The sequence below is a fragment of the Cervus elaphus genome, chromosome 15, assembly GCF_910594005.1.
Source record: "Cervus elaphus chromosome 15, mCerEla1.1, whole genome shotgun sequence".
Taxonomy (NCBI): domain Eukaryota; kingdom Metazoa; phylum Chordata; class Mammalia; order Artiodactyla; family Cervidae; genus Cervus; species Cervus elaphus.
In genome coordinates, this window is record NC_057829.1 from 54,804,107 (window position 1) to 54,828,056 (window position 23,950).

The 23,950-nt window shown below is 40.1% G+C and overlaps 2 protein-coding genes and 1 pseudogene across 13 annotated transcripts in view; 2 read left to right on the top strand and 1 right to left on the bottom strand.

Moving 5' to 3' along the window:
* PANK1 (pantothenate kinase 1) overlaps positions 1–23,163 on the bottom strand; it is a 105,260-nt gene extending 82,097 nt beyond the window's left edge. The window contains exons 1-3 of one of the 3 annotated variants that reach the window (XM_043925013.1): positions 22,981–23,163; positions 17,198–17,347; positions 3,256–3,396 (exon numbers count right to left, since the gene is read on the bottom strand). The gene's annotated coding sequence lies outside the window, so the exon portion shown is untranslated. Of the gene's footprint in view, positions 1–3,255; positions 3,397–17,197; positions 17,348–22,237; positions 22,381–22,980 lie in introns of all 3 variants that reach the window. The other 2 variants (XM_043925015.1, XM_043925014.1) reach the window with 2 other exon arrangements.
* LOC122709714 lies at positions 11,645–11,741 on the top strand (annotated as a pseudogene).
* A 108-nt stretch (positions 23,164–23,271) lies between the features above and the next one.
* The window catches only part of KIF20B (kinesin family member 20B), a 78,571-nt gene continuing 77,892 nt past the window's right edge, over positions 23,272–23,950 (top strand). For 4 of the 10 annotated variants that reach the window (XM_043925793.1, XM_043925794.1, XM_043925795.1 and 1 more), the window contains exon 1: positions 23,369–23,463. In XM_043925793.1, the coding sequence (XP_043781728.1) occupies positions 23,441–23,463 (23 nt within the window). In that variant the 5' untranslated portion in view covers positions 23,369–23,440. Of the gene's footprint in view, positions 23,787–23,894; positions 23,920–23,950 lie in introns of those variants that run through there. The other 6 variants (XM_043925788.1, XM_043925787.1, XM_043925789.1 and 3 more) reach the window with 5 other exon arrangements.

The window sequence follows — 23,950 nt, forward strand, 5'->3', positions numbered from 1 at the left end:
CAGTTTTTTTTTATATTCTCCAGACCCCGTGCTCACCATCCCCTTTCTCAGCAGAAGACTCGTGGTATTTTCCTGCCTTGGGGGCTTTTTGCACAAGGAAAGACATTGCCATGGACCACTTTTTGCTTTGTTAAAGTTCAAACTCAGCTAGCTTCTTCTATGCATTCTTAGAAAGAGAGGAGAAAGGGGCTCTTTGAGGGAAGCAAGAAGGAAGAGACAAATATACCTGTCACTAAAAGAGGAGGGAGAGGAGCCCAGAGATTTGAGTAGCTAGAGGAGGATGCTAGTGCCCAGAGAGGAAAGGTATGTGGTGAGGTGTACATTGACCTACCCCAGCCCCTCAAAGATCCTGGCCATCACAGGTCACACAGAAGACATGGCATGTCTCATTTCAGAGGAAATTTCCTAGTACAGAAAATGGGCATCCAGCAAGCAATCATGCAGCTGGCTAAGAAAGGGCAGGGGCTGGCATCCTCCATGCTTTAGCACACTGGGCAAGAACTGGAATCCTGAGTCAGGTCCCATGAAGGAAGCCTTCAAATGGCTGGGATGTCATTTCTTGCCATTCCAGTGGAACCATGTTAGGAGTTAGATTTAATTAAATTTTAGAGAAAATAACTGGACATTTCTTATTCATTTGAATTTGTATGTATTTCTACTTTGGCTGTTTGAACCTCTATTTCTTCATTATATCCTGGGGATCAAACACTTGCCTCATAGCATCACTATAAGGATTAAGTTAGGTTAAGATGGGAGGACCTGGGAAGGCAGTTGGTCATACTCACTAGGTGGTTGGTTGCTGTTGATTCTCTAAAAAAAATTTTTTTCCCTTCTCTTCAAGATGGGACTGCCAGAATGAATGGCAGAAGCTGGTATCAGGACCTATGGAAGGCTTTGGGTTAGGGAAGGCAGAGGGGCAGTGATTTTAGCAGTAATAATAATTATTGCTACTTTTTTGGGGGGTCTATTAATTGGGGGCTTTTTAATATTGAGCTTTTAAGTTGATTTGGGCTTTCCAGGTGGCTCAGTTGTAAAGAATCTGCCTGCCAATGCAGGAGATGCAGGAGACTCAAGTTTGATCCCTGGAGCAGGAAGATTCCCTGGAGAAGGAAATGGCAACCCACTCTAGTGTCCTTGCCTAGGAAATCCCATGGACAGAGGAGCTTGGCAGGCTACAATTCATAGGGTCACAGAGTCAGCACACATGCACGCACATTAAGTTGATTTACAATATTTTCTTTTAGGTATACAGTACCTGAATTAACAATTTTAAGTTTACAATTAAAAATTCATAATTTTAAAAGATCATAATCCATTTATACTTATTATAAAATATTGGCTATATTCCCTGTGCTGTATAATACGCCCTAGGAGCTTCTTTTATGTATAGGAGTTTATATCTCTTAGTATCTCTTAGTACCCTAACCCTGTTCTCTATAACTGTGAGTCTTTTTTTTCGTTGTTGTTATATTCACTAATCTCATTTTTCAGATTCCATATATAAGTAATAATATAAAATACCTGTCTTTCTCTGTCTGACTTATTTCACTAAGCCTAATGCCATTCAGGCTCATCTGCATGGTTGCAAATGGCAAAACTTCATTCTTTTTTATGGTTGAGTAGTATTCCATTCCATCCACATACTGTATCCTTTTATTCATAATGATGGACAGTATTTATTAAGAACCTGTTATGGATCAGACATTCCTGGACTATAAATCTTGTCAGAGGTTTTTCACCTGTTCTGCGGAGTTCTAAGATTCCATGGAGGGTCTCAGAAGCTGCAGTGAAGGGTCAAAAGGAGACCAATGAGTTCACATACAGGGCTGCTTCCTTGGCTTCAACTAGATCAGTTTTGCATTTACCTGATTAATACACTGATCCTCTACATGAGATTTTGTTTGAAAAATAGTATGTCTTTTTAAAATGTTGGAAAACTTCTACAGAAATATTGGATCAAGATGGCAATCCAAACAAAAACATGCTCATCCAGCCTTCCTCGCCTGATCTAAACCCTAAAACTAACCTAAAGGATATATATCTACAGATACCTATAAATATATACATTCTATATGTCTTTAGATATATAGATATTTGAAGATCATGTTGACTTGCAAGAAGAATTTCTCTAAATGGATCAAACATTCTGCAAGAACTGCTGAAACACAGAAAACAGAACTGGGATAACACTGAAAAGGGACCCACTGCCCACCATTAAAGAAGAGGGCACCTATAAATTGTGAGTCAGGCTTCAGTACTGCTCCAAGCTTAGGGAAAGGAGACACAGCGTCAGGAGGCAGTCCCAAAGCAACATTTAGGGTGATTCTGGTAGCATTCCAGCAGCAGGAACCATCAGGCAGCTCCTCTTTTCTTCCTTCCATCTGTGCCACACAGCAAACAGCCAAAGTAATTCCAATGGGACCTCCTGGGGATTATAAGCAGGGTAATAACCAAGAGACGTGTGTACCCCAGAAGAAAGTGGGAGTTCCCATGCTCAGAAGACTAGCTACTGATCCACTTGGTCTGGTGGTATATCCTTCCTCTCCCTATAACCACAGGAAGCAGAAACAATGAACAGATAGGCTAAGAGACAACTGAAAATGCAAACAGACGAACAACTGAGAATCACCAAATATTTGAAGAAAAACAAAGAGGTGTCCCAGAAGGGAAGAATGGAGGGAATGAAGGGAAAGAAATATTAAAAAACCAACAGAATAAAATAGCTCCTTGTCAATGAAAGACATGACACCTCCAACGAAAGAGCCCCTGAGTGCTGCTTAAAATGAATAGAAAAACAAAACAAAGCAAAACCCAGATCACATCCAGACACTTGATGGTAACATTTCAGAAAACTAAGGATAGATGACAATTTAAAAATTATCCCTAGGTAAGGAAATTAACAGCTAAAGTAAAGCATATTACTTGGGAGGAGAACATCATCTATTATTATAATTTTATAAAAATTGTAGAAAACCCTGGCGTAACATGGGAATAAAGTCCAAAAACAAAATCACACAAAGCCAGTTCCCAAGGTCTGGCTCACAATACCACCTCTAGTCATCTAGAGCTAGTTGTTCATCTGGCTTACATTCCAGTGGGGTGCACTTTTAAGCATGAGCCGGGCTGAGATTTCCATAATAGCACAGTTAACTCCAGGCCTCTTCCCATTAGCTCACACCTATTTCAGTGACTAATTTTGAGACTGACATGGGTACCACTGAGGACAAAGGGCCCACCCCTCACATCCCTACTTACCAAAATGGAGTTGCTGCTGTTTTTCTCTCCGTGGAGACTCTCTCTCTCTTCCATGCCATGCCTTTCCTGCACAGTGTCAGCTCGTCCCAATCCAAGAACAGTGCTGAGTGGAGAATGGGAACCAGTCTCCAGTCAGGTTACCTGTGAGTCCACGTGAAGGTGAAGGTTATTATACCTTATAAGAGCAGCTTGCAGAGAGGCAGGGCATGCGATAATGGGAAATGAGGGGACCATTCTGATGGGGAAGTGGTGAGGACACAGAGAAATGAAGGCTGGTCTGGCAGAGGGGCTGCAGGGTAGTGTTTCCCCAGGGCTAGGGAGTAGAGCGGAGAAGGTAATGGCACTCCACTCCAGTACTCTTGCCCGGAAAATCCCATGGACGGAGGAGTCTGGTAGGCTGCAGTCCATGGGGTCGCAGAGTCGGATATGACTGAAGCGACTCAGCAGCAGCAGCAGCAGGGAGTAGAAGTCCTGAAGTAAAGAGGATAAGCGGAATGCAGTGTAGAAAATCAGATTTTGTCAGATCAAATAGGATTGATATGGGAAAATATAAGATAGTGTTAACTAATCTGGATAAAAGAACTGTGAACACAGTTTGATCCCTGAAGGTGTGAGGGTGTGTTTTCTTTAAATCTGTTGTATGCCTGCTACTGTATATGCTGAATGGAAAGCCTGCCATTTGTACCCCTGTAGGGCTTATAGATCAGCATCATATATAGCTTCCAAAGTAAACAAAGGTTAAGAGTGATTATCACTGGCTGTAATATTGTTCTTTTAGTGTCGCTAAGTCATGTTCAACTCTTTTGCAACCCCACAGACTGTAGCCCTCTAGGCTCCTCTGTCCATGGGATTTCCTCAGCAAGAACATTAGAGTAGGTTACCAGTTCCTTTTTCCGGGGATAATTCTGACCCAGTGATTGAATCTGCATCTCCTGCACTGGCAGACGGATTATTTACTGCTAAGCCACCTGGGAAGCGGTTGTAAAACTAGGAGTGAGTTAATTTTCTTCCTTATAAGTCATGCTTTCTACAATAGCTATGTATGCCTTTTAAGAGAGAAAAGCAATGAATCTTATATTTTAAATACACAAACACTACAGAAAAATGAAAACAAAGGAGACTAGGCTATAGAGAATTGATTCACACTCATCAGGCTAACAACAGCTTTATTTATAAAACACAATGCCAATTTTATTTATTCAGCCATGTCCAAGATCTTACGATAGCGGCCAAGGTTATACAGAGGGTTAGGATAAATCCTTGCTCACAAGGAAGATTAAATTATGGCTTATGTGGTACTTATGGAAGAGGGAGCTGAAAGAATGGTTAACAGATAGGCATGTATTAATAATTGTATTTCCTTGATGAATAAAATAAGGGCTAACTAGAGGTGTATGTATTTTATAAACGTGCAATGTAGCCTACTGTAGTATATAACATTCTCTATTCTCTGATTTAGGAAATGCTTCTTAGATGAAAATTAGGGAGATAACTCCTAGTACATATTATCAGCCGTACATTTCCAAAGGCTCTATCAGGGTCATAAAATTTGAAGAATGCTTATTATTACCTTTGCTGTCAACTTATTAACTTCAATGCCAAAAAGACCTTATCCAACATTTTACTCTTAAGAGCAGGGGAATGAAATAATAATAGTAGTTACATTAAATGAGTGCTTACTATGTGCTAGGCATTTCATGGGGTCTTTACAACACATCTCTAAGGTAAGTATTACAGGTCTACAATCTCTTATCCAAAAGCCTGGGGAAGAAGGTGTTTTGGAAATTAGATTTTTGTTTCAATCTAAAAAGAAACTGGAATTCTGTGGAATATGGTACTTAAACTACAGATTTTATAACACTACTAATGGGTGTGTAATGCATTAATATTTCTGCAAAGAAATCTATGAAAATTCAAAGTGAAAAAAAAAGACCATAAAAAATATACCTTATTTATGTAAATAAATGACCAAATTTGGGCATGTGGGATCTTAGTTCCCCAACCAGGGATTGAAATCATGCACTCCTGCAGTGGGAGACTCTAAACCACCAGACTGCCAAGGAAGTCCCAAGTTTCTTTCTTTCCTTGCTTATGATAAAACTTATTTCTAGGAAAGGTCTTAGCCATATTTAAAACTGATACTGATGAAAACAAACCTGTAACACATGCAACAAATATCACTTCTTGAAGAGATGATGCTGGTGTTACCGTTGCCTGTAAAACCAGGTTGGAGCTGAACATCTGATGAGGAGCCAGAAACAGAATCCTCAAGTGATGAAGTGTTACCAAACACAGACTTTCCTTTTTAAAGACTCTCCTCCGTGTTACTGGTCTCCCTAAACACACGCTTGTGTTTAGGCAGTTTCTGTTTTTAAAAAATTTTATTTATTCTTAGTTTTATTGTTGGCTGTGCTGAGTCTTTGGTGCTGCACAAGAACTTTCTCTAGCTGTGGCGAGCAGGGGCTACTCTCCAGGTGCGGTGTGCAGGCCCCTCATTGTGGTGGGTCCTCTTGTGGAGCATGGGTTTTAGGCAAGCGGGCTTCAGTAGTTGTGGCCACATGAACTTAGTTGCCCCAAAGGATGTGGAATCTTCCTGGACTAGGGATCAAATTCATGTCCCTTGCACCAGCAGGTGGATTCTTAACCACTGGACCACAGGGGAACTCCAGCAGTTTCTATTTAAATGAGTAAATTGTCAGTGAACAGGCTCACTGATAAACATACACTGTTCAAGTCTAGCAATTAATTGGTCACACATTTTCACCATTTGGTCTTTGGAGATTTTTTTCACTTGTGCCTGTGATGCCACTGTCAGTACTACTACTATCTTTGTACTGATCTGTACCTAACACCCTCTCAGCAATTTCTCCATCACTCAAAGAAAGCACATGGGGGCATCATTATGTGTTCAGCATCTCTTCGAAGTCTGCTTCTTTCAGTTATATTTACACTTCCAGTTTTTGGCAAAAGTAATGAGCTTTGCTATCATCTTCTAACCAGAGTCTCTAAATACTTCAAAATTTTTATCGGTCAGGTAATTTTCAAATGTCATTGTGGCCCAAAGTCTGTACCAAGTATTAGTGTTGATTTACTGACATCATTTTAAGCATTAGCAGTTGGGTTGGTGGCTCAGAGGGTAAAGAACTGCCTGCAATGCAGGAGACCTGAGTTCAATCCCTGGGTTGGGAAGATCCCCTGGAGAAGAAAATGGCAACCTGCTCCAGTATTCTTGCCCAGAGAATCCCACCGACGTAGGCTACAGTCTATGGGATCGCAGAGTCGGACATTACTGAGTGACTAACACAGAGGGTGTTCTCAAGACTAAATTCTTAAGGAAATCTTGGATTTTCAGGCTTCTGTTGACCAAAGCAAGAATGCTACTCAAAAAAAGGAAAGAAGCATTTATATTTGTTCTTCAGGGAGCACAGAATTCCTTGGTCACAGGGTTATATTATGGATGTCACACTGGGGGGAAAGTAAGCACCATAAACATTATTTTTCATAAGAAGTTCAGGAGGGGGATGTGCAGAACAGTTGTCTAGGCACAGTAAAGTTTTGCAATTGTCTTCCAGTCCAGCTTGCTTGCAATGAGTTCATGTTGCTGGCACAAGGTGCTAATGGAACCAATCCAAAAAGATTTCTCTTGTTACTGGTGCTTTCCTGTTTGCATAATACCGCAAAGGTAAATTGTGTACACCATTTTTTTTTTTTTTAATGTATTCATTTGGCTGCACTAGATCTTAGTTTTAGCATGTGGGATCTAGTTCCTTGACCAGGGATCAAACCCGGACCCCTTACACTGGAAGTCATAGCCACTGGGCCACCAGGGGAGACCCTGAGCACACCTTTTAAACATCTCGGATACGGACTTTTCCCAATCACTGTCAATTTTATCTTGTGTGTGTCTGAAGCCTATGCACACCCAAGAAGAGTCAAACTTTGCCTGGCATCCTAGACATCTGTTGGTGTCTTTTTGTCTGTCACTATTACAGTTTGTCTAGGAATGTAGTACGAGTACAGAGCTGTAAATGTGTCCAGGGCTATGGTTTTCATTAGATATGATCTTGGCGAATTCATCAATGTAATTTTCAGTGGTCTCGTAATCATCAACAGCTTCACCACAGAATTTAAGATACTTGATACCACACTACTTTAAAAATTTTTACAGCCAGTCTTCTGAATATTCACACTCACTCTCAATGTTCAGTTCTTCATGGTATAGCCTAGCTTGTTTTATGACCTACAAGGCAGTCAGTGGCATATCTTGACTTCTTTGTTGTTGAATCCATTCAGTTAACACACAGTCAAGATCCTTGTTTTTGGTCCTATGAAATGTTTTTCTGTTTTTCACCAGCACTTGGTTATCACTGTCACCATAAAATTTTAAGAACTTATCTTTCTGTCTGTACAAGTCATAAATGGTGGTGGTCCCCATGCCATATTCTTCAGTAAGGCATCTCACAGACACACCACCACCAAACTTCTGCGGTAACTCCACTTTCTGAGCTATTGACAAAGACAGATGCTTCCTTTTCTTCTGTTACCCAGGGGCACATCTTTAACTCTTTGGGTCATTTTCACAGTGCAATTAATCCTCAAGCCACCAAATGTCAGCAGAAAGCAGACATGAGTGGTGATGGATATGATGGATATGAGTGCTGAGATATAACTAAGGCTGCACAGCTGAGGTTTTGCTGCCAAATAATCCTGGTGCCACACTTATAAAAACGTTTTTGGGTCTCAGACAGTATTTTTTTTGGTTTTGTGTTTCGTCTATTTTGGTATTGCGGAGTAGAGACTGTGGACCTGTATTAAAAATATTATTTTAATGGTGACAAGACTGAGGATCAATTAGTCACTTGCTTTTCTATTTCTTCTCAGTCTCCTAAACTTTGGCCACTTTATAGGACAAAGAAATTTTTTTTTTTTTTGGGTATTGTCTGCCAAGATGATTCGAGTTGGAATATTTTTAGCAAAGGAACCTAATACTCTTGGCTGTTTGACTGACATAGCCAATAGTTGAGGCCTGTGCTGGGCAGTGTGAAGATGCCTAGGCAAGAAGAGGCTGGATGTGCTAAATTTATAGTCATTGAATTTAGATATTTCTTTTTGTTCCAAATGATCTGTTTGGTACTTAATCTGTCTAGATACTTATTGCCCCACAATGAGTAATCAGGACAATTGAGAGAAAACAGCTCATTTCAGATCTTTTTCAAATACTCCTACAAGTTTCCCATAAATATCCACTCATCTGAAAGGTTTTGTTTGTTTTCTTTTAATGATTCCCTAAATTATACATCCCAACTGTGACTCAGAATTATTGTTCATCAAGTTTCAGAATTAAAAACGTATTTTAGACATTCTGCTAAAATATTTCCTTTAACTTAGAAAGAATTCATTAGACTTTTGAATGCCTTTTAAGAGTCTGTGGTTAGGGTCCTACATCAAATATTATTTTATGAGTTTGTTTTGGAGGACCAGCCTTTCTCCCTTAGTCTCATCATCCCCATATTTGTGTAGATCTTCATGGAACATCTATAATGAACTGGAGATTGTTGATTCAGGCCTAAGTCTTTTTCCATTATGTGCGAGAGCAGTCACTAGGACTGAGGGGTTTATAAAACTGTGTAAAGCACAGTTCCTGTAATCCCAGAAGTTTAAAATCTAGTAAATAAAATACGAGAAATGTATAAAATCCAGTGAAAATTCTCTTCCTCAGGAGAGGAAGGGATCACATTTGTTACAATCTAACCACACTTATGTTACCTTTTTACATTGGTCTCTCCTATAAGATTGCAATAATAACTACCATTTATTGGTCCCTTCTGTACCCAACAGAAGCTGGCATTTAAAAAGCACCAGACTCAGAAATGTCCATTGACCTTGCTCAGTGTCACAAACTTCTAAATGACAGTCTGGAATTGACCCTACTACTTGACTATAAAGCTCTATTTATTTTTCACTCTAATTTAAACAACACTCTTTCCTTTGCCTTCAGCATATAGTCTGTGTTCCCACCTGTCTCTTCAGTATAGTCCATTCTCCTACTTTAGAAAAGAAAGGCATATCCTAACTTATCTGAAATCTTATAGTGTATTATCTCAATAAGTAAAAATCTCCTGGTTGTCCAACAAAAGGACAATTCAAACGACTGGGAGACTTCATTGGAGATCCAATGGTTAAGACTTTGTCTTTCAAGGCAAATGGTACGGGTTTGATCAGGGAACTAAGATCCCATACACTTTGTGGCCAAAAGACTGAAACATAAAACAGAAGCAGTATTGTAAAAAATTCAATAAATACTTTAAAAATGGTCCATATTAGAAAAAAATCTTAAAAAAATGATTGGGGAAGCCTCCTTGAATTTTAATCAAGGCACATAAAATCCTGCCTAACATTGGTCTTTCTTATACATACTTTTGTTAAGAGAAAAACGTTGCTTCAGAACCAGCATATTTTGGCCAGTGTTGGGATACTCTGAATTAAAACAGAATAGGTATTGGGTGTGACTGTGCCTCTGACCTTTATGGACTAGAATCAAAGAATGCAGTGCCCTTGAAAGTTCCATGATAGTAAAGCAAAGACAGCTTAGATTTTTTTTTTTAAGGAAAGCAATTCTTTTCAGCTATTAAAAGAATACTCATCTTGGCAGTTGTCATTAGCTAGAAAAAATTATAAGATTTTTCTCAGGTTAGTTGTCTATCATCCAATAAGGGAGCTAAACCCTATTTTATCAAATCAGATTATGAGATAACTTATCCTGATTAAAGTCCATTCCCATTTTTAACATTTATTTGATTGTGCCAGGTCTTAGGTGTGGCTTACAGCAGCTTTAGTTGTGGCTTTTGGGACCTAGTTCCGTGATCAGGGATTGAACCTGGGCCTCCTGCATTAGGAATGCAGGGTCTTAGCCACTGCACAGGACAACCAGGGAAGTCCCCCATTCCCATTTGATTTCATCTTTTGAGTTATTTACTGCTTACTATCTCCTAATAGCTTCCCAGGTGGTTCAGTGGTGAAGAATCCACCTGCTAATGCAGGAGACACAGGAGATGTGGGTTTGAGCCCTGGGTCGGTAATTATGATCCCCTGGAGTAGGAAACAGCAACCCTAATAACAACATCTCCTAATAACAACAAGTGAATTTGCTAGCTGCTGGGCCAATTAGTTACTAGCTGTGTGGCAGAGGCTGGTTATGTGCTCATCAACTGAGCTGCTTCCTGGGTGTGTAGGAAAACCACACTTCCCACTCTCCCCTGCAGTTAGACTGGGACCACATGCCTGGGTTCCTGTCCCAGGAACGTGAGCAGAAGTAATCGACACCACTTTGCAGGCCTAGTTATAGACTCTCCGGGCACCATTCTTCAAGCTCTCTCTTCCCCTTCGCTGGGCCCACGGAGGTCAAAACTGCAGATCACCAGACGAAAGGAACCAAGCCACTGCACGGGAGTCACCCTACTGTCCCTGGGGCTATGATATGAATGACAAATAGTGTGGAGTTGTAATTTTTTAAATAGCATCTAGCTTTAACTACCCTGATTAATACAAACAATGTATACTTTTATTACGGAGAAGTAAATGGCAACCCACCCCAATATTGTTGCCTGGGAAATCCTGTGGACAGAGGAGCCCGGCAGGTTACAGACCATGGGAATGCCAAAGGTTGGACACAACTTAGCGACTCAACTACTTACTTTTATTAAGTGTACCAGATTTCGAATCAAGATTCCTAAAGAATATCATACCTGTTCTCATAGGTCTTGATTTACATGTAACTTCTACTCTTAGCTGGATACTACATTGCATTATTGCAAATTAAGAAATGAAAATGTATTGCTTTGTTTCAGTTAAGTAATGTAAAGTTACTTATACGAGAGCTATATCATTGTAATTTTGATAGCTCATAGAAATACACTGTACAACACGGATTCTGTAACTTCTCAGTGATTTTGATACTGCTCCTTAAAAGAAATATTAGCATATCTGAACTGAAAAATAAAATCTGACTTTTTCTGACAGAAAATAAGTCATATTTTAGTGATTAGTTTCCAAATGAGGACTGGCTTTGTTAATTGGGTCATATGGCTTTGTCATCTGTGATCTGGTTGACCACAAGAGAGGGGTACTTTCCATATATTCAGTGAATGAAATCTTTAAGTTTTGACATAACTATATTTAAAATATGATAAAAGAAGTTTATAAAAAACACTTTACTATCATAGATAACTGAAATTAGTATCTCCAATTTTGACTGAGTATACTGGTTTAAATGAAACACTGCTGAGTGAAAGAATAAAAGGTATAATTAACATTTACTTGATAATCCGTGATAATAGCATTTTTGGTACAGAGACTGAGACTCTAATAATCTGTCTAATAAAACCTTTTAGTGCTCGCTTCGGCAGCACATATACTAAAATTGGAATGATACAGAGAAGATTAACATGGCCCCTGCACAAGGATGACATGCAAATAAAACCTTTTATAAGTCAGATGGTTTCTAATTTATAGCTTTCAATAAAACTAAAAAGAGAACCTAATTCAATTATTAGCTGATAAAACTTTTAAGTAATTTTGGATAATAAATCACTTATTCTTGACATCTAATTTGAAAGAAGTTAAAAGAATTGGGTGACACTGCCATAATTTCTATTATTATATTATTATTGTGAAAAACAGTAAGAGAATAGAAGTGGTACTCTGTCCTATTTTTAGAAATAATGTTCTTCCAAGAGTACCTGAATTAATGATAAAATAAATCCCCATTAATTAAAAAAATTTTTTTTTTTTTGCCACACTGCATGGTATGCAGGATCTTAGTTCCCTGACCAGGAATTGAACCCTTGAACTCTATATTGAAAACAGAGTCTTAACCCACTGGACCACCAGGAAAGTTGCCCCACTAACTTCAATAAAATGTACACGCCTGCAAATTTCTACTTAGGTGTTTGGCAATTATAAAAAATATTTAATATATTTATATGGTTTTAACTACTTGTATAACAATAATAATCTTAATTACAGAGTATTTTTTTTAACTTAGAGGGAACTAAAAAAATTAAAATCTGTATCTGTTTTTGTTTGAAACACATGATAAGGTGATCAATGAAAGTCTTTGGAGCATAAACACTCTCTATTAGGGTAAAAAAAACTTGCACTAGGGTGAAAAACTGGGGGAAATGGAATGAAAAGGAGCTCAGGAAGTAAAAAGAACAATGCTAATTTTCTGACTGCTAAAGAAGAGTTCATGTATTTTTTAAAAATGTGTGCTAGTCTCAGAGTTGCTAACATGAGATCATACTATTCTAACTACTTGTAGCCTGATAGTTTTCCTTGTATATCAACTTTTTAAAAATTGGCTAGGTTCTTATAATTTATGTATTCATATTCTGGCTCTGCCACTGCCCATGATGAGTGCTTGGGCATGCTACTTAACTTCTCAGAGCCTTGGTTTTCTTCCCTATAAAATGAGAAAGTTGAACCAGATCACTTGCATGTCCCATTATGTTTCTAATATTCTATAACTCTGTGACTAAAGACTCAGAAATATTCCTTTAGATGACTGAAAACAAAAACTGCCCAAACAGGTATTTTCTTTTTCCCTCTTTCTCATTTTCCTTTCTCCCTCCCATCACTAAGGCCCTGTTGGCATAGAACAAAGATTGTTTGTTTTGAGGGAGTTACTAAAATTGGTCTCATTATGTTCCAATTAATTACAGTGAATTCACTGGCTTCCCTCAACCAAAAATAGTCAAACTACTCATGACATCATTATTTTCCCCAGTAATGAAAATCTGAAATGCATATAATAAAGGTAATATTTTCTGAAATAAAAAGATCACATTGGCATGACCCTTCTTCCTCCTTTTGAGGAAGCCAGAATCTTGAAATAGCTCATCAGAAAGAGAACTCTTTAGAAAAGTTCACCAGAAAGTCTATAATTGCGGTTGAAAAATATGTGAGGTCCACTAGCACCGCCTTGTGCTATTTTCAAAACAATGCAAGATATAATGCATAAATAGTACTGTTTTGGTTTTAAGTATTTTCATTTTGGTAATAGAATGGTCTGATTTTTCACATTTGCAGTGAGAAAAGGTCTTGAAATGCTAGTGCTGTGTTCTTCTTTCTTGTTCCATACTTCCATGTAGTTAGATCTATCCATGTCGACTTGGGGACAATTGAGATTTTTAGATCAGGGATTCAAAGAGAGAGAGTTAACTCAATTGACAGACTTCCAAAAAACAGCAGAGTAGGGGAGGGAGCCCATGTGAGGAGATAGTTGCTGACCAACCATGGGGAGCTATGTGGAAAGGAGGCCAGGGACTGCAGTTCATCCCCACCATTCGAGTGAGCATGCCTCTTCGTGTATTAGGAGAACCACAGGTGCTACCGTCATCACTGCCGGGTCATTGCCGCACCTGCGCTGGGCCTCTTAGCTCATCCAGCTGAAAGACATCTGCTGCTGCTTGGCTGTGCCTGAATCTTTGCAATCCCATGGACTACAGACCACCAGGCTCCTCGGTCCATGGGATTTCTCAGGCAAGAATACTGGAGTGGGTTGCCATTTCCTTCTCCATAGGATCTTCTTAACCGGGTGATAGAACCTGGCTCTTGGCAGGCGGATTCTTTACCACTGAGCTACCTGGGAAGCCCAAAGAATGCCTGTGTCCTAAGACCTTGCTAGGCTCCCAAATGAACCACTGTGAATTTCAACCTTGTCAACAGGATATATTTGAAAAGATATATATTTAAAAAGATGTTTATCTTTTCAAAATCATGTGAGATCCTTCACCACCAGAGGACACTGAAGATGAAGTAGAAAACAGAAACCCCAGCTTTAGGACTTGAAAGAGTCTGGACTGGGAAACCCATCTGTGGAGTATGTGTGTGTGTGCACGTGTGTGTGCAGTTACATGTATATATTTATACTGGAGCAATATTAGGGTCTTAAGACTAAATGAGATGGCATATAAGAAAGTACACAGTATTAATTCCTCTATACATCCTATTAATAAAATTTTATTGAATACCTAATGAGGATTTATTAGGCACTTTCTATGTGCCAGGCACTGTCCTAAGTACTAGGGATACAGTGGTGAACAAGATCGATGAGGTCTCTGTCTCATCAAAGTGAAAGAAAGTGAAGTTGCTCAGTCGTGTCCGACTCTTTGCGACCCCACGGACTGTAGCCTACTAGGCTCCTCCATTCATGGGATTTTCCAGGCAAGGGTACTGGAGTGGGTTGCCATTTCCTTCTCCAGGGGATCTTCCCGACCCAGGAAATGAACCTGCGTCTCCCGCATTGTGGGCAGGCGCTTTACACTCTAAGGCACCAGGGAAGTCTACTGTCTCATAGGTCTGCCCTATGGTGGGGGAAGACGTAGTGTAAACAAACAAAGAAGGTAATTTCAGTCATTGTAAGAACGTTATGAAGAAAGTAAATGAGGTCAGTTGGATTGGGGAGGTGGCTGGCTGGGGGAGGTGTTGGTGAAGGGAGCAACCTCAGGGAGGGTGGGTAAAGATCACCTCTTTGGGACGATAACACTAAATAATGACAAGTTAGTCATGGAGAGACATCTGGAGGGAACAGAGGGAAGAGAGAGTGCAGAAGCTCTCAGGCAAGTATTAGTCGACCATGTTTTAGAAAGATGGCCAAGGATGCAACCTCTGCAAGCTCAGGAGTGGGGAGCCTCCTTCAGTGAGCAGATGATGGGGTCTTATAGCTTGACACACAGTAAGTGAATAGCGTGTCATTTCTTTGACACATCGTAACACAAGAAAATTCTTGTTATCAATTTAAGAAGAGTTTGTAACAAAAAGCTTCCCCAGTCCCCCTCCTGTCTTGCTTCTCTGAAGCAATCACCCTTACAATCTACTTTTAGTTCTTTTAACATATTTTTGAATAACACACTCATAATGTTATTTCTTCATGTATTAATTATAAGCACTACCAACTTACTTCCTACAATGACAGATAAGCACTTAGCCAAGAGAGTTATGGTTATTTTTCTGCCCCTACTGGTAACCTTCACACCTATAAATGATTAACTTCTATGTACTATGTCCTGTTCCTTCATCTCTTGACTCCCACATTGTAAGACTGGGATATTACAGACTTAAACCTTTCTGTTGCTTCTCTTCCTCCATTTCCCCCTTGCATGTCTCTGCTGTGCACAACCTCCTATGCACTATCGAATACAGTAATTCTAACTCTTTTTTAAGCATGTCATACATACAGGACCGTACATATGTAGGTCCCGCCTGCTTTTTTCATCTCCTGGCATTGTCCACGGTAGCTATACTCAAAGTCTTATTGAACTAGGTACTTACAGTTTTTGTAATGACTTTTGTGTGCTCATGTCTTTCTTTTCATTGCCTCGTATTGTTTTCATTGTCTGGAATGGCCTCCTCCTACAATTCACTGGCAAACTCCATTCATTCATTCCAGTTTACATGCCACTTTACAAAACCTTCCTTGGTGGATGTAATTTATAAATACAAAAAATATTTGTTCAGTGGCTGTTATAATGCAAGGCACTATTATAAGTGTCAGGGTTACAGAGGTTCTAGACAGACACTCATGAGCCTGCATACCAGTGACTTACGCAGACTGAATAAAAACAAATACCATGATGAAACATATTATGTGTTAGGCTTTACTAAATAACGAACGAATGCTATTTTAATCCTCACAACTTTAGGGAGACTTTTATATCCTTCCTGAGGTCACTTCCTGTAAGTGACTGAGCTTATATTCAAACTCAAATCTGTCTATCATCAGAAGTTGTCACTCTAAATTATTCTCATTCTGCTCCTATTACTCTTTGTACACTTTTATCATAACATTTGTCATACTGTTTTGAAATTGTGCAAGGATTTCCCCAAATAAACCACAGGATATAAAAAAAAAATTATTCGTGTGACTATTCTCTCAGTTTTCTCAGGATGGCCACAGAAGTAATACCATTCTAAAGGCACAAGAGAGAAATGATTGCATTACATACAATGGGTGCTGTAGGGAACAGGGATTATATTCTTGCTTGAAATCTCAGATTGAGAAAGACTTGCTTTAGGATGAAGCCTTCTTAAAGACAGAGATATTGAGAAAGACTTGCTTTAGGGTGAAGCCTTCTTAAAGACAGAGATATTGACAAAGACTTGCTTTAGGGTGAAGCCTTCTTAAAGACAGAGATACCTACTGCATAATGGGTACTAGATAAATGTTTGTTGAACCTGTTATTCAAACCTTTGCAAAAATACCTACTCAGTTTTTGGATTGAGAAACTGTCTACATTAGTTCTGCGTTTGGAGATGACTTTGCAGCAGGAGCTAGTCACTCAGTCTTCTTTCAATGGGGTTTCAGGGGTGTTCAGTCCAAACTTTAAGAAGCAGTAGGAAGCAGTGGTTAACTGTGCAGACTCTATAGCCATCTACCCAGATTCCAATTCTATCATTTACTATTTGTACAATAAGTTATTAGTTAACATGTGCCAGGCACTTTTAAAAGTACTTTACAGACATTACCTGACTAAACCTAACACCTCTATGTAGTAAACACCTCTACTATTCTTCAACAGGGACATGTCTCAGTTTTCTTGTCTACTAAAGGCAGAGAGTCGGACATGACTTAGCAACTGAACAACAACTAAAGGCAGGGTACTGATAACAGAATACTTCACATGGTATCTAGGATTGAATGAGTATAAAGTGCTTAGAATAGTATCCAGCACAGAGAAACTTAGCTATTACTACTTGTACAGGCTGTGATCAGAGCAAGAAATCAGCTTGATGCAACTTAATATTTTCATCTTATGCTATTGTTCACTTCAAGGGGACTAATGGGAATTATTTGGAATGGGCCTAAATCTTAAGCATCTCCCAATCAAGTTGGCTCTGTGTTTCTAAGGGAAAACTAGTGGCTGGTGCTGAGATGGAAAAATACCTCTGAAATCTGTTCAGTTTTCTGCATCTGCTCTGCCATCTCCTAGTTCCACGATATCACCACCTCTTGCTGGGATGGCTGTAATAGCCTCCTAGCTGGTTCAACCGCATTCTCCTCGGATGCCTCTATCCTCTGCTCCAGGAGATTAACCTTTTTAAAACACAAAGGCAAAAGGTATTGTATGATACGCACACTTACAACAGTCCTTTCTCATTGTTCTTAAGAATCCAAATCCGTAACTTAGCTGACTAAGCCTTGTAGGATCTGGCCTTAGCCCATCCCTCTCCACCCACCTCAGCCACATCAGCTTTCATTCATTGTTCAGCAAGTATTTGTTTGATTACCACGTGTTTACGGAATCACTGAGGATACAGCAATGACCAAGATAAACACGGCTCTTACAGAATTTACCTTTAAGGAGGTGGGAGAACAATGGCAACAAAAACCAGACATGTAATAATTACTGTAAAAAAGATAATAATTGCTGGTTGTAATACGTAGGAAAATGAAATCTAGCCTGCAAATAAAAAAGAGGAGCATTTGAGATAAGACAGACAGAAAGTCTTTTCTAAGTAGGTAATATGATAGAGGAGATCTAAAGGAGGAAGAGAAGTGAGTCACATGATAAATGGAGAGGAGAGAACTCAGGTGGAGGGAATCTATGCAAAGGTTCACATATGCTAGAAGAGGCTGGTGTGTTTGAAGTACCCAGAGTAGAACTCATTGCACAGAGGTAAGAAAGTGGGGAGTGAGATTGGCTGATACCTGATCTTGTAGGGCTTAGTAGGTCATCATAAGAATTAGGAATTTGGGGGACTTCTGGTGGTCCAGTGGTTAAGATTCTGTCTTCCAGTGGAGGGGGTGTGGGTCAAGACTCTACCCTCCAATGTAGGGGGGGTGTGGGTTTGATCCCTGGTTAGGGAGCTATGATCCCACATGCAGGGCAGTGTGGTCAAAAAAAAAAAAACAAAAAAAAAAACACCAAAACAATCAGGATTTATTTTCCCTTTTCATTTTAGAAAAGCTCAAAGCTATAAGAACTATGAACTGTTTGTCACATAACTGTTTTGGTTCTATTTTCTTTGTTCTCTCTTCTTTTGTTCTCCCTAACATTCTATTTCCCACCTCAAATCTTCTGAAGGTAAGTAGTTGCAGACACTGACACACTTTGCTGCTAAATACTGAAGCAAACATCTTTCCAAAATAAAGACATGCTTCTACATGGTCACAAATTATCACATGCTCCCAAATTAATACTGATTCAGTATAATCTACTATATAATCCATACTTAAATTTCCCCAATTGTCCACAAAATGTTTTTCTTTTTGCAGTTACTTTTAAAAAAATCTATAACCAATGAAGATTCATGAATTTCATTTAGCAACAAGCACCACGACCTTTGACTTTCTCTTTCCCTAACACTGACATTCTAGGTCTGTTGACCTGTAAAATGGTCCTCATGATTAGATTCAGGTTAAACATTTCTGGCAGGCTTCCCAGGTGGTGCACTGGCAGGAATCTGCCTGCCAATGCCGGAGATGCAGGTTCGATCCCTGGGTCAGGAAGATCCCCTGGAGTAGGAACTAGCAATCCACTCCAGTATTCTTGCCTGGAAAGTGCCATGGAGAGAGAAGCCTGGTGGGCCGCAGTCCATGGGGTCACAAAGAGTCAGTCTTGAGTGACCACACACACACACAATCCATTGTTTTAGCATTCGCTGATAAGCTTTATCTATGTTGATTTTTGGGCTCCCCAGGTGGTGCTAGTGGTTAAGGAACCTGCCTGTCAAAGCAGGAGACAGAAGAAAACACAGGTTCAATTGCTGGGTCAGGAAGATCCCCTGGAGGAGGGCATCACAACCCACTCTAGGGTTCTTGCCTGGAGAATCCCATGGATAGAGGAGTCTGGCAGACTACAGTCTACAGAGTCCCAAAGAGTCCAACATGACTGAAGTGACTTAGCAGGGATGTCAATTTTTACACTGGGAGTTGCAAAGTGGGGATATTTTACTATTGTTTTTGCATTAACTGTCATTCTCGTGTGAAGAGCTTTCCATTTTTAGTCCTCTTCTCCCTCATCCACCCTCCTACAAAGAGGACTTAAAACATTAAACGTGTTTTTAAACTATTACCATCATTATTCTTTTGATGCACAAATTGTTCCAAACATGGTCAGTGTAAAACCCTTTAGGCCAGATCCAGTGTCCTTCGTTAAATGACTATTCATCTCTGAAAACTTCTTTGCTTTTTCTGACAAGAATGTTCTAGGTTCACTTTATAATTTCCTTGCCCCAGACTTGGAAGCAGTGTTCTCTCCAAGAGGCACTGGTTTCTTTTAGTGATAAATGGTATTTAGAAACCATTTTGGTGGCTTGGTCCTGAGGTATTCATTGTTACTGGGGTGCCAGGGCTTCTAGGCCTCCAGGCCCTATCAGTGGACCCAATTAAGATAAAAAAAGATAAAAAAACCAAACAATCCAGGTCATTCTACTACCAATTCAAATCTAACAACATGGGATTCTTCTTTACTTTCTATCATACCATATTTATTTCTCTTCTCCCACAGTGAGAACCCTGGAACCAAATATGAATATATTGACTGATTTGCTTTTTCCTATAACACATACTTAATAGTTTCAAATTTATACCAAGACCCGTTTCAACATCAAGCCTACTAGGCCAAGTTATTAATTTTTTTGCATTTCTTTTTGCTCTTCATCATATCCCACAACTCCTAACTCCTGTACATAGAATACTGTGCCCAAGTTAATTGAACAAGCTCTTTATCTCTGTGTAGCTATGCTGACAATTTGATATACAGGTATATTCATCTCTTTCTTTGCATTACATTTTAGGGCTTGCTTCTATTTTTAGGTTTAATTTTTTGAAAAGGCAAAATTCTGTTTGTTTTTTTTTAAAGTTACAGAAGTCACATTCCCATCCCCAATAGATAGCCATTTACAACTAATTTTCTGTTTTATAGTTTTTGTATTTCTATCTTCAAAAATATACCAAAAATGTGTGGAATACATATGTATGTAAACTCTCAATTTCTTCTTCTTGCTTACATAATAGTACAGTTTTTATATACTTTTGCATCTTTTTTCTTCACTGAACAATATAAATATCATTTTATTCTAAAACGTCATTGAAGTGCTTTAAGCCAGAGGCTGACATGATCATTCCCACGTGAAGCTGGTTTTGCTGCCCTATAAATAACGGAGAACAGGATGTGAAGCAGGCGGCCAGCTGGAGGCTGTAGGGGTCTGGGCAATGAAAAGAGAAGCAAGCATTTATTTCACTTCTAACAAAAAAGTAGAACAGATACATTTGTTTACTAACTGGATGAGAGTGGTGAGGGAAAAGGAGAACTCAGAGATGGTTCTTCCTCATGAATAACTAGGTAGATGCGTGGTGGTATCATTTACTGAGGCACAGATTAGGGAGGAGAGGCTTCCTGTTTTGCAATGAAAAATCTTGGTACCATATTGAATATGCTAAATCAGAGATTAACAGTAAACAAGGAGAGGGTGACCTTTTGCTGGCTCAGAAGCCAAAGGAAGAATGTTTCAAGGCTGAAACATTTAACTGTGTGGATGAAACAAACTGTGAGGAATGCTTCTGAGAGCTAGAATAAAATAAGGCAGAAAAACCACTGATTCTTATATTTATCCTGCCCCTATACCTGGGTGCTTACTCCTCTCTTTTTTTTTTTTAAACTTATTTAACACCTAATAACCCTTGGAGATCCAGATCAAACACTACTTGCTCAGGTTCTGGTGACATTCTCTTACAGCTCTAAACATTTTCTTCAAACCACTCAGTACAGTTGTAATTTCTCAATTATTTATGTCTTTTTATTTGTATTTGCAATTTTTTGTCAATTATTTGAATATAACAGTGACAGGTTTTTATTTTCTTGGGCTCCAAAATCACTGCAGACGGTGACTGCAGTCACAAAATTAAAAGATACTTGGAAGAAAAGCTATGACAAATCTAGACAGTGCACTAAGAAGCAGGGACATCACTTTGTTGACAAAGGTCCATATAAAGCTATGGTTTTTCCAGCAGTCATGGACAGATGGGAGACTTGGACCATAAAGAAGGCTGAGCATCAAAGAACTGATCCGTTCGAACTGTGATGCTGGAGAAGACTCTTGAGAGTCCCTTGGACAGCAAGGAGATCCAACCAGTCAAACCTAAAGGAAATCAACTGTGAATTTTCATTGGAAGGACTGATGCTGAAGCTGAAGCTCCAATACTTTGTCCACCTGATGCGAAGAGCCAACTCATTGGAAAAGGCCCTAACTCTGGGAAAGACTGAGGGCAAGAGAAGGGAGCAACAGAGGATGAGATGGTTGGATGGCATCACCAACTCAGTGGACATGAGTCTGAGCAAACTCCTGGAGACAGTGATGGACAGGGAAGCCTAGCACGCTGTACTTCATTGGGTTGCAAACAGTCAGACACAACTGAACAACAACAAAGCTCCTCAAGGGTTAGGGTCTGTTTTGATAGCTTTCCTCCACTGTCTCAATACCTCCTAGTCTAGTGTTTGGCACTTAGCAGGTTTTCTGTAAATATTTGTTGAACAATAAATAAATGTAGCACCTGGAGGGCCCAAGAGTTGGAATCAGTAACAGCTAGTAAAAAGCAAAACAGGCATTATGAGGTGCAGACTGGAAGGGTAGATTTTTGGGTAGACTTGCCTGAAAGGGTAATGAGTTTGACACAGAGGCCCCTAAAGACTTAAGTTACAGCCCAAGCAGTAAATTACAGTTTTATTTTATCATCTCTCCTTTCTTCCCTTTCACACCTACTTTCTCTGTTCATTTTTACTCCTGGCCTTGCATCCCTTCTTTACTCCAAACTGGCTCACCACAAATATGATGATTTTGTGGGGAAAGAAAGCAAACTGAATGAGACAGTGGGAAGTTAGAAAGGGAAGGGGGGTAAGTTACAGGGAACATAAACATAGAATAAGAAAAAGAAAGACAGTAAGTTCAACGGAACAGTTACTATGCTACAAATGCTACTAACCAAGTAAAACAGTGGAAAATAAGATCACATGTGAGACGGCAGGCCTTGAAGTCATCCAGCTGAGTTTAAATTCCCAGTTCCACCATTAATAGCTGTATGCCTTTGAGCAAATTATTTAATCTTGAATTCAGTTTCCTCAAAATCTACAAAAAGAGCATAGTAACAGTACCTACCTCACAGGTTGTTCAAAATCTATGAAAAGTGCATATTAACAGTATCTTCCTCATTGGGTTGTTCTCAGGATCAGTACCATAACCAGTTTTAAAGTGCTTAGGACCACGGCTGGCACAAGGTAATGCTCAGTTAACGTTAGCAGTTACTTTTCTTTAAAATGAAGCACAGCACGTAGAGATGGCCCAAGTAGTAAATAACTTGTCATATGACTGTAGTAACACTGTATCAAAAGAAAAGGATCACTTTAAAATAATCAGAGAAGATGTACTGGCACTTACATTTTGAGCACTGCAAAGACCTTGCCTGTGCGTGGAAGATAGGTAGCTGCTTTATATTTTCAGAATGGCAAACAACAACAACAACAAAACCCACAAAAAGAGAAGAATGCTTTTGAAAATCTTTTCTGAGAAAAATGTACCTTGTCCATGAGGGCGCCTATGGACAACAGGTAGGATCAAGAAGCGAAGGAAGTGAAGTGACCTTCTGGGTGCGGGCAGCGCTCATTCTAAGTTACTCTTTCGAAGCAGAGCCTGTCCCGGCCCACAGTGAAAAGGCCTGTCATTTCTTACCTGGTCCCTAGGGGAGTGGCGGAGCTAAGTGTAGTGGCAGCGGCCTCACTTCGGGGCTTCAGCTACGTCTTTATTTTCTCCAGATTGGAATCCGAGATCCGCAACGCTGCCAAGAGAGGGTGGTACCCACCTCAGCCAGGAAGCAGCACCCTACCCAACTTGGCACGCGGATACCCGCGGGAAGCTCCGCCCACTATCCGCTCTCCAGTCTGCTTCCGCCCATTGGTCGCTCGGCATACCGAGACCCGCCCCCAAATTTGAAAGCTTCTCCCGGGAGTGGAGAGTCTACATAAAGAGACCGCGGCGCTCCGACGCGTCTTCCCGGAAGCTCCGCCCACTCCCAGCGTTCAATGCGGGACCCTGGCCGCCATTGTTTGAATTTGAAAAGGGTAATAACTCGGTTCTGGTCGCGGGTCGGGCTGGCAGGGTAACGTTTGCAGGTGAGGGTGCGAGGAAGGAAATGGGGGACTGCGTACATACCAGGTGAGGTGAAGAAAGGTCTCAGACGGCGTGAGTACCTTCCGACGGGGCTCGAGACGTCCCTCAGGTTACTGTCGATACCTGGAGCTCCGGGTGGAGCCAGTGGAGGGCTGAACCGTTTTACTAGCGTTAGGGTTTAAATCTGGTCTCCGCCGTTTCAGTCCATGAGGTTGCAAAGAGTCAGACACAACCGACTGAACAACAACAACCGCCGCTTATTAGCTCTGAGGCAAGGCAACGACTTCGGTCTCTCTGGGCCTCAGTTTCTTCAGCTGTTAAAAGGGGTTAATTTTAGAACCCACCTTTCCGGCTCTTACGACGATAAGGTAAAACTGTTAGAAATAGTGCCATTGGTATAGTAAGCACTATGTATTTGCAGTCCTTAGTATTTTTATTATTGTTGCTGCTGCTGTGAGGATCAGGCCTCCTTTGCCGAATCTGGTGTCCTGTATCCCCAAGGTGAGCAGTTTGCTCGGCAAGTGGCTTGGTC